We start from the raw sequence: 11,903 nt of genomic DNA, 5'->3' as shown, positions 1-11,903 counted from the left end.
CTATAAAAAAAGACGAAAAGTCATAGCGTTATGACTTGAATTTATAGATGCATTTATTTGGGGAGGTATAGGTTAATTATATTAATATTTTTCCGGTTTTTACTACTATTATAATCTCTGGAAATAGACGAAAAGTCATTACGTGAGTTTATAAATGCATTCATTCGGGAGGCATAGTTTAGTTAATTTATATACGTTCACATTGTTCACATACTCATCGGAACTTTTTCAAAGTTCATTAATGTGCATAAAGATAAAGCACAAAATTCATTATAACACTATACATTGCTTTTTATGAAATGATACATGCAAATAAATGCGATACATACAATTTATTGAAAAAATATATTCTAATTTAATTATATTTTTTAATAAAACTTTTTTAAATAAAATAATTCCCTTTTACTATATTTCTGCATTCAATATTCATCTTTTTAATTTCTCGTATGTGTTGTACAGAGAAAAGAGTAGTAATCGCCGAAAAAGTTAAAACTCGGGATTTTAACATATCTCCAAGTTTCAGACCTCTTTGAGACATAATGGAATTTTGACCTTATGTCTATCTGTGAACATAACTCCAAGACGGTTTTTGCTAGAAGGATGAAATATGATGTATTTATTTTACAACCTATTTTTTTAATCAAATATTGAACAAAATCCTTTAAGTCGGAATACAATTATTCGAGTAAACTCAATAATTACAAAATATAAGGAGCTAGATAGACAAAATTTGGCACACGGCTTTAGCATCTAAAAAGCAGATTCTTCTCAAATTTTGAACCAAATCTGTTAAAATGCCTACTTCAGGTTTTTACACATACAAACATTCATGGAAATGTCCCAATTCCTAAACGCAACGACTGAAAGCAATGAAATTCGATGTTTAATCTTGCGACTTTACTTAATATTTTAATTTTATGTCAGATTTTGGTTTCAATCAGATGGCAAACAGATGACGGAAATACATTTTCTAGGAATAGATTCACTAAAAATACTAGATCCGTGTCAAAGATCTGAATTTCATAACTATTAATCGTCAATGTCATGGAAGATCCACAATTTTAAGCGGTGGGAGGTATAAGTCATTGATTGGAGAGTATTCGAAAAAAAATTCGGGGTAACCATATTTTGCTTTGCTGTTTCGGCATTAGAGACACATTTTGCTTTACTATTTCGGCATTAGACACATTTTTGCTTGACTGTTTCGGCGTTAGAGACACATTTTCCTTTACTGTTTCGACATTAGAGACATATTTTGCTTTACTGCTTCGGCCTTAGAGACACATTTTGCTTTACTGTTTCAAACCTTTAGCACTCCGCGTGTATAATTTAGACTTAAAACACACGTTTTTAAAATCTAAACAATGCAAACTAATCTTCATTGGTTGCTAATAAAAATAATTTCAATGAATTTTAGGTAATTTAATCGGCGAATAAGACTCACAAAGCATTATAAGCTCCTAATTTTTTGTAAGATGTGAAATGATTAAAATTTATGGGAACTGCTTATCATAAATGCCCATGGCAAAACATTAAAAAAAAAAGATGAAGTGATATATTTGAGATTGTACGAGTCATATAATTTTGGGGAAACTAAGGATATTTTAAAGAAAATATTGAAATTTCTTAGGCAAATCCAAAAATATCAAAATATGATTAAATGAGGAAGAGGATTAGCATTGCCATTAGCTCACATTTGTGAAAGGATAAGTGGAGGAACTCAGAAATGAACAGAAACAAGTGCTAAAAATAATGAATCTAACGCTGTTATAGTAAATTTTTACTTGATTTTACGATGAATATTTAGTTCATCAACCTTTCAATCACAGATTTTTTCACTTGCTTTTTTTAAAAGCAAAATTCTGAAATATTGTCACGTAGATACTCTAGTACGGAACTCAATGACACACACAAGAAGTAAAGCTAAACCAATTTATTAACTGAACTCTGAACTCAGAAGACAGTGACTGACAAATCTTCCACTTTTATACTAGCAGGGAAAGTTCCAGAATACTCTTCTGGAGACAGTAAGAAAAGTCCAGAACACTTGTCTGGTAAACTAAAGAAATGTCCAGTATCTTCTGGAACATGAAATAAAGGAAAGCATAAAATAAAGGAATTAGATATTTACATATATTATGAATCGCATTGTCTCTAGCGGGATTCGAACCCACGGTCTCTTGATTATGAGACCAGTGCCATGGCCATTCGGCCATGGAGATTCGACTGTCTTTCTTCAATGCGGCAATATTTCTTCTTTATAAATGAAAAAAAAAAGAAAACATAAAATATACGTTTAAGTTAATATCTGTTTAAGAAATTTATTTAAAATTAATATTTTATACTATATTTATAATAAAAAAATTAGTAATAAATGAGATTAATCTTTTTGTACACAATGATATATTTTTGTAATGTAATTTAATATGAAGTATAATAGAGAGTGATTATAAGCAGTTGGGGATAAAATCGTAAAATGCATGCAAAAAAAGTGGTTAAATTTTAACCCTATTATAGGGAGTCATTTGAAAGGATAAGAATAACTGTTCGTTTCTATGTTAACTTGCTATTTAATCCCTTAACCCTTTAATGGTCTTTCTCGTGAATCTGGAAGGCAATTATCGTTTCTCAAAATTCATATTTATAAAATTTTGTCATACAGAGATACTATAATTCGATACAAAAATCATACATAATCCACAAACAACTAAAGTATTTTAGGATTTTTAAATGAATTAGTGTCAGCAGATTTCTGAAACAGATTTCATTTAATTAGATAAACAAACAAACAAAAACCAAAGCAGTTAAAAGGTTAATAAGAAAATGTGTACGTATTTAACATAAAAATGGGACATTAATTTCAATATTTAGAGACAATATTGAAAATTAAAAAAAAACAAAAAACAGAGTGACCGCTGCACCGCTATTCCTTCTACTTCTCACAATTGAAAAATCCTTAAATTTTATGAAAAAAAGGCCTTTTGAACAACGGGTCTTCAATGAAAGCAGGTTTCTTTCGCAAACCGGAAAGTATGTCATCAGGCTACTCTAACAACTGATTAGATGAGCTAGCGCTCTTTATTTCATTTGCCAGTATTCTCTACGCGAATTAAAATATATACTTGAGACTTTTAAGTTATATTTAAATCACATTCTATTTAAGAATTGCTTGGATTACATATATCAGAGGTTACATGGAATCTTAGTTAGATAAAAATGACAACATCTTCTGAAAACCAAAGATGTCACGTTATTAAAAGAAAATGAACACGTTAAATGGTTAAAATGTGTGAATTAAAACTAATTTTTCTCGTTTAGAACGAAATACATGTAACGATTAAAGCATTTTTGACCGACATATTTATTTGAACAAATCAACCAATGAATAACTTGTAATTGTATGTATTCGTATGTGATGATTACATGAACCAATCTGGACTATTCCATTTAACATTTATTAGTGATTTAGTTATATTTGCAAATAAAAATCTGTTTCAGAAAAAAAAAAGAAAAATAAGAAGTCTGATGAAATAATTAATTTCCGAAAGATAATAAAGATAACATCTTGTCAGCTTAGACGTTTAAACACTCAGCATAACTGAATCATGAGAAATGCAAATCCGGGTAATGGAATTATTTCATAGATTCATTCCAAAATACAGCATACCATTTGAATTTTTGAATCGAATGTACATGTTGTAAGGGAAGAAAGAGTGAAATGTCATGGGATATCGAAAAACGACATGCAATCAGATGCCCATGCTTAGTTTGTAAATTAGTATCAGCATCATTTATTTGCTCTCTTGATAATTGAACTATCATTAGTATAGACATCTAGAGTAAGTTCTAAGATGTGTCTTTTTACATACAGGTTATTAAACTAAGACCAGTGAACGTCTGATAACAGATGAATCATCCAGATGAAAGATACGACAATTACTCACATACGTATTTATTACTACATAGAGTAAATATTTATGTCTATATATAACGAACATAATTATCGTTTATATTCTGAAGCTGAAATGTGAAACACTTAAAAGCTGTATAAGAATCAAAGTTCTACGTAAAATTTTCAAGATGTAATCAAGAAAATATTTCCATTGCCTTTCCTGCAAAGAGCTATCTGCACATACTTTTAATTCAACATGACGTAATAAATACAAGTTAATGATTAATACTGTTTGATTAATTATTATCAACAATATTCAGGAAAAACATCAATCGGCTACACTGAATATGAACACAAAACTTTCAGATATAGAAGTCGAGACTTAGCTACAGGTTACCAATAGCTAGCTCCATTTGGAATCGAGTAATTTGTTTCAGAAGTATAATCTGTACCTATCACTTCTTACTAATTATTTTCGTCTGTATTTGCTATCTCAAGTTGCACACGAAACAAAGTGAATGAACTTATTTTTTTCATCTCTTTTAAGAATAACGTGCATTTTACTTATCGTTCTATATGTTTAAATGTTTTCACCATTTTCATTATTTAGAGTGTATATATTCACTATATATTTGTAATTTTATATTAAAACATAAATTTTGTCAGTTAATTTGAGAGGAAACTCAAAAATACTAAAAGATATGAAATTTATTTGAGCCGATGAGAAGAGAAGCAGTATTAATCTGTCATTTCGCAACTGTAATCAAATTTTAAATTTTGACACATTTAAAATTAAAATATACCATGGAACAATATAAGAGTAGTGTAGATTCTACTCTTGCACTCGATGTTTCGATTTGCATTTATTGGATCGGTTCTTAAAAAATGCCGGAATTAGGGCTTATTTTATTGTATTTTTAATGGGAGTTTATTTATATTTTAAACGAATTATCAGTTGAAAATAAAAGAAGATTTGAATACAATACAATGATGCTTATCTGTAAAACTAAGAGAAACATATCAGACAACATAACAAAAATTTAAAAAGAAGTTCTCAGTTTTATAGAATTTTATCATACAGGAACATCAGATTTCCATTTAAATTTCAAATATTTCAGCAACATAACAAACCGAATGAGAATTCAGTGGCATTTTTTTAAGCTACTAGAATGTGTTTGAACAGCATAGAAAACAAAATAAATATAAATAATAAACTAAACGATTTTTAATTAATCGGGCATGACATTTAGATCAATATAGTCTCACTTTTTATTAAAACAAGAATGAAAATGAATTAGAATAATATTTTTAAGGATATACTTCCAAAAAATCTTATTATTAATGATAATTAATTTCCTAGAAATTGAAATATTTTACTTACCTTTATGAAGAATCGGTAAAAAAGAAAGTGAATTTAATCAAGCTTTTCTATTATCACACAGGTCATTGATCAGCAGTGATGAGAATCAGAGATGGTCCGGCATCTTGACATAGATTTGTTTTCTTTTTTTGTGGAAAAATTAAGGATGAAATTGGGAATGTAAAATTTGTGAACAAATAAGGTTCAAACCACTGTTATAATCAACTAATTGAAACAGATTTCTTGCTTGAATTAGATGCATAAAAAGTCTCAGTGCCTAGACACTTCTACTCAGTTTGAGGTAATAAGTAGCAGAGGACAAACAGAAGTAATGTACCATTGGTGCATCAGTTGAGTAGAAAATTATTGCTTAAAAGCGCTTATTGTGAAAATTGAAGCGGTTCTTTAGATGCAATTCAAATTTTGGAATAAGCTATGGAGGTTTAAGTGGCAAAGTCCATTTAGTAGTAGAATAAGGAAAGGCGTATTTTCCATTACAGTGAGCATAGTTGATTTGTTCCTTGATTGTGGGATTTTCACAAGTTTTCAGTTGATTAAAAAATTTTCTTGAAAGTTTTTTGATGAAGTCATCGCGCTTTGAAGTTTTAAGATTTCTGTGTAAAATATCATTCCGGATAAACGAGGATGTATTGGTAATGATACGAAGTATTTTATTTTGTAAAACTTGAATTTTGTTCCGGTTGGATTTAGCAACGAGTCCCATAATTTGCGCATCATAGGGGGGAATGAAACTGATTCCAGTTGTTCATTAACTAGAAAATGCTATTTTGGAACAAGGCTATGCCAAGGCGCATATTTTTGGCGCCGCACTCTGACATACGTAATGAGAGGCGCACGCATGCATTCCTAGTTAAGAATTTGGCATAAAAAGTGCAACTTCAGCTAGGAGCATTAGAAGTGTTTTATAGGTCTCTTACGTGAGGTTGGATAGCATCCTCACTCAACATGGTTGTCCTTCCGGTTCTGATTTTTTGCGTTGCTCTGTTGAAGACGTGTGTAGGGTCGGAGCAAACTACAGTTGCTTCTGAATCTGGTAAGATGAAGTTCATTGTTAAATGTTCAATAGTCTAAAGTAAGTTACTATACAAAACGGCTCTTTAAGCATCGGAATATTGATGACGCTGGAAATTCCAGTGATTCATCTGCGTTAGAAGGAAGTATCGATATTTTGATCTTCGTGTGAAAATCAAGTTAATCTTGCCTTGCCTCTTTTCCTTACTAAAAATTCTTATTTCTTGATATGATAGTCTTTCAAAAATATTCCTTCAGTGGAAGTCGGAACTTCATTGCCGCTGATGCGTGTCATCAATACTCGCTTCAAATGCTGGTTATAACTGCGATATTGTGTCAAACTAAAACCACGTTGGTTTCATCTTATTAATTTGTCTGTATTGTTTATCTGGTTAACTCGAACACTCGTGTAACAAACTTTGTTCTTCAAAATTTCTGTTTCATTTAATGGATATTGCCTTAAGTTTGTTGTAGGACACGAAATCCCAATTTCTAAGGGCGCGGTGGACTTTATTAAATATTTTTTCTTGTGTATTAATATATATAGAATATATTATATACGCCACATTTCTTTACGTTTCAATAAATTAAAATGCATGCAATTTTTCTAAAATCTCCAATAAAATTTCTAACTTGGAATAAAATTTCATGAATTTGTAACTGAAATGTTCATTTTTTTTTAGAAATGTTCTTATACACACTAGCTGAATTTTCATAATCTCGGGTTTTTCAAAACTCTCTTCTAACAACCAGAAGAGAGAACCACCCTGAAATATAAATACCCTATTTTCTTTTAATAAAGACTGGTTAAACATCCATTCTATTTAATTTCTTCAAAATTTACGATACCTGTCGCATTCCAATGACATTTAAATCTACTTACAATATCATTTTCAGGAAAGTCTCTTCCCCCCCCCTTATTTCTCTAGGCCTTCGAAGCATTCATTTTATTAAACAATTTATCTTGTAACAATATTTTAGTTGAATATAAACGTATATTTTGGTGGCGGATAGATAATTTTCCCGTTTCTATCCATTTTTGCTTATTTTAAAAACTATCCCCCTTAATGGCCTATTCGCTGGATTCGCAGAATTTCTACACAAATTGCCCTTTTCCTTAACTGCTTCTGATTTTTCTTCTTAATTTTTACTATCGCAAATTTTTGCCTTTCCGCGTGATATTCTTAACGGTTCGAATATTGATAACTTCTGTCGTCAATAAGCTTCTATAGCTGCATAGTTAATCTTTGATTCCAAATAGTCTTAATTTTGTATACTTCATATTTTTGAAGCATTATTTTGTTCAATATTTAAGTTGCTTATTCCTTAACCAAGCTCAGCGGCTATAGTCGTATTGAAGTTTTTACTGGTAGTTTGCATATGAATATCGGATTACTTGAAGTTTTATTTAATTTTTTTTCTTTCAGCTACAGAAAATTACGCTTGTCCAGGACAGTGTATGAAAGAAGAGGGATGTTCTCTGGCTCTAAATGATACAGACTGTGGTAGCGGGCTTGTATGCTGCATAGATCAAGACGGCACAACGACTACCGAATATGCAGAATATTTTACAACTGAAGATTCTTTCGGATACAGTTCTCCGGCTCAGGAAGTGTATGAAGAGGCCGAAGCAGAAGCTGAAGTTCAGGAAGTTGACCAAGCGGGTTATTCTTATATGGTGGGTGGAGAAGAGAAGCCGGAATATACCTATATTGTCCCTGAAGAATCCGACGACTTAACTTCACGCAGATCTGGAGATGCGGCTGAAACTTGCCCTGGTGCATGCATACCTGTTGAGTCCAGTAATGAATGCGACTATGTTCTGATGAATGAAGATGTGTGCCCTCCAGAAGCGGCTTGCTGCCTAACCGACGAGGTTATACAAGCAACTACTGACCAATATAACTACTTTATAACGGATGAGGAGACGTCAACCGACGAAAGTGAAGAAAATGTCTTGGTCAAACGACATATCCCGTCTCCTTCTGGGGGTTCTTGCCCTGGTACTTGCGTTCATCCTTCAAATGCCCTCTTCTGCGAACAAATCTTGCCACAATTTTCTTGCCCACTGAATTCTAAATGTTGTATCAAACGTTCTACTGAGCAATCGTCAAAGATTGTTCAATGCACAGGTCAGTGTCTACCTTTGAATATGCAAGGATACTGTTTTCCTCCAAATGAATTAATCTTGGGATCTACAACATGCAAACGTGGTACAACTTGTTGTATGCAAAAGTCTTTAGGAGGTCGTATCCAACCTCCTTCTGTTGGAGCTATGCAATTTCCCAATGTCCAATATCAAATGCCACCTTCTGACCCTTCTCAAGTAGTCCTGGGACACTTGGCAGTTGATGACGAAGGCACAGTATTCCGAGTGGGTACAGATGGCCAAATATCTCCTCTTCCAAGAGTTTCTCGAATAGATCATCTTCGAGCCAAATATAACAAATTGATGGTATATCCTCGATCTGGGGGCCACATAGTGATTTATTCGGATTCAACTGGGGCCTTGTACCAGCAATTCTATCCAAACAATACCTACGATCCTGAAACTCCCTTTGGTAGACCCTCGGGTCAGAGACCCGGCAAAACTCCTCCTGTTCAAAGACCAAAATTTAAACCTATAATAAAGAAGCCAACGGAAGAAGAGTCAAGTCTACAAGACCTAGAAGATATTCCCATCTTTCAGCAAGAGCACGAAACAAAAAAGCCAATTGATACTGAAAAAGAAACGAGCCTGCAAGACTTCGATGCTTTTCCTGAACAGGAACCTGAAGATATAATTATTCCGGACGATGATGACGAAGCACCTGTCGTAGAATCTAGACCCTCTATTGCTGACAGTAAAACGGGAAGACCAACATGTCCAGGCTCCTGCCTTTCCTATTTTCTTAGATTCACCTGCTTTAGGGGGTATGCTATTTATGATGGATTTTCTTGCCCTGGAAGGTCGGTGTGCTGTGCTCGTGTGGCAGATATTGAAAGCCACGAAAAACGCCTGAGATCCCTGTCTCCTTACTACAAAGAATCGTCTGACTCTGGGAAAACTGTTCCTAAATGTGGCATCAAAGGTAGAAAAGATTCTCAGCGTTCTGTTAGCGGGCAAGAATCTTTACCAGGAGAATGGTGCTGGCAGGTAATTGCTTGAAATTGTAAACTTTTCTTGTATTGAGTTGTTAAATATTGAATAACTTCTTCATATGAATTTTCTTAAAGGTGGCCATCATAAACGTTCAGAATCAATACATGTGTGGTGGTGCTCTAATAGGCGACTCCTGGGTTCTAACTGCTGCTCATTGCATTACTAGGTAAGTTCTGATCTATATAAGCTACGTTGCTTGAATTGATCTTGGTGTAAGTGGAATGATTTTACTTGATTATTTCTTACTTGGAGGATATTTATTGTTTCACAAGACTAAATTGAACTTCCTATTAAAGGCAAAATAGTTTATCTCGAAGAGCAGAGTTTGGTTTTAAAGTCATACTAATAGAGTCCAGTGATTCTTAAGATTGTTTTCATCTTTTTCAGTTCTATGAAAGAGAATCAAGCAGTATTCGTCAGAGTTGGTGTAACTGATCTTAAGAGTCCCGAAGATAACAGCAAAGGACAGACTATCCGAGTCGTATCAACTTTCATCCATCACAACTTTAACAGCATCAATCTAGATAACAACATAGCCCTGCTTAAACTTCAGAAGCCTGTTGATCTTACCGATAACGTATGTGTTGTATGCTTGCCAACTAGCGGTCAAATGCCAGCAGTAAATGCCAAGTGTACAGTAACGGGATATGGCTTTGTCTCTAAAGGTATTAAAAAAATTTCATTTAGATATTCAAACCTTATAATGTGAACTGGATTTAATACTGAATTCTCCTTTCAGAGGGAGAGATGTCTCTAAAAACCGGAGAAGCGCCAGTACCAATTGTCGATGACACTGAATGCATGGCTAATGTGACTGAAGCTTTGGTTAATCCTTTCATTCTTCCTGCAAGTAGTTTCTGTGCTGGAGGTCAAGGGCAACAAGATGCCTGCCAGGTAATATTGTAGGGTTTTGGTTATTCTGGTTAAAATCTGAATATTGCAAATCATTATATTCAGGATGCAATTCGGTGTTTCCCCTGTCTGAACTAAAATTGCCCAAATTTCTTCAATTTATTGAATGCATTAAGTGGAACGTATATATTAAAGCACTCAAGCAATCTTCTGATAAGGGGGGGGGGCTGTTTAGAGGTAATGGATTTCATAGGCGAGAGTTGGTTACAGGAATCTTGTGTTTAACTGCAAGAAGCGGGACTTATTTTCTTAAGACGCTTATACTATCGAATGAACTATCTAGGAAATTAGTAAAAATGATAGCTTCGATAAATTGCTAAGTTTGCTTTTAGAATAAGTTGGTATATTTTAAAACGATCCATCTTCTGTTGTAGCTTGTCATTGGTGACTTGTATGGAATCGTTTGTAATGGAATGAATTATAAATACGCTTGCATTCTATTTGAATAAACATACTTCAAAAAAGATTGGCAATGTTCCAATTCCACCAATGAGCTATATCCGGCTTTTCTTCTATTGCAGATATAAAAATTCTATGAAGTTCTATCTTGGTAGCAAACCCGCTTCTGAGTGGGGCTATACAACTTCTGGAGTCGGATTCGGCATGTAATATTCGAAATAGAATGAAAATAACCCTGACTCTAGTGCCTACTGTTGCCTATTTCATCACTTGATTTGTTATAGGAAAATTTATATTAGGAAAATGCTAATCTAGCCTACCTTGAGGGATAAATATATGCAGATTCTTGATTATAAAAAGCAAGCTTTACGAAACGTTTAAGTGATTGGGAAAAATTCTACTGAAAATCCTCCAAATGAATGGTATGTTTAAGTATACGCTGCATCTATTTGCTTCGTGATACATCAGAATTCTGGCGTTGCTTTAATTCTCGGTGTATTGATATTCCTGACGGATGACAAGAATCTCTGGTTTTGCTTGTTTTTTTTAAAAAAAACAAGCAATACTTGCAAATTAGCAGCAATTACTTTCAACGTATGTCCCATATTCTAGGGTGATGCTGGAGGTCCTCTTGTCTGCGAGATCGGCGGTCACCATGAGCTTGTAGGACTTGTCTCCTGGACACTCGGATGTGGCAGAAGTGACGTGCCGAGTATCTACGTCAAGGTTCCTGCATTCATGGGATGGATTAATCAAGTCATCAGCTCCAGCTCGTTCTTGACGGCTATAAATTAAATTCACCTCCAATCATATGACCTGTAAATGCCATCATATTTATTAATAAATTACGTTTCTACACTCTTTCTTGCTATTCGATTATATTTTTGTTTCCAGTTGTAAAGCAATCCTGTAGGAGGTTTCACTGAAATTTATAGATTAGAAAGTGTCCGTTTTTGCGAAAATAATTCTTGTAAGTTCCCGAGTTTGCGAAAATAATTCTTGTAAAGCAATTTCGGGTATAAATGCCCATAGTTATAAACAATTAACCAGTTTAAACTATCTCGGAACTATAACTTTTAAATTACGATCACCTGATATCTTAAGAATTTAAACTGGGATGCATGCAATGTGTTTGTATATCATTTAACTTTGAAGTTGCTGAAAAT

General features: G+C 33.4%; 1 protein-coding gene across 1 annotated transcript; it reads left to right on the top strand.

Annotated features, from left to right (window-relative positions):
* The first annotated feature begins 6,170 nt into the window (after positions 1-6,170).
* On the top strand, positions 6,171-11,598 carry LOC129981767 (protein masquerade-like). Its single transcript, XM_056092757.1, has 6 exons — positions 6,171-6,306; positions 7,712-9,420; positions 9,501-9,592; positions 9,814-10,091; positions 10,166-10,320; positions 11,350-11,598. Exons 1-6 carry the CDS (start codon positions 6,219-6,221, stop codon positions 11,530-11,532), a joined length of 2,505 nt encoding a protein of 834 aa, XP_055948732.1. The 5' UTR covers positions 6,171-6,218; the 3' UTR covers positions 11,533-11,598.
* Positions 11,599-11,903: the final 305 nt, after the last annotated feature.

This window comes from Argiope bruennichi, chromosome 8, assembly GCF_947563725.1.
Source record: "Argiope bruennichi chromosome 8, qqArgBrue1.1, whole genome shotgun sequence".
NCBI lineage: Eukaryota > Metazoa > Arthropoda > Arachnida > Araneae > Araneidae > Argiope > Argiope bruennichi.
This window is presented reverse-complemented; position numbering and strand designations above follow the sequence as displayed.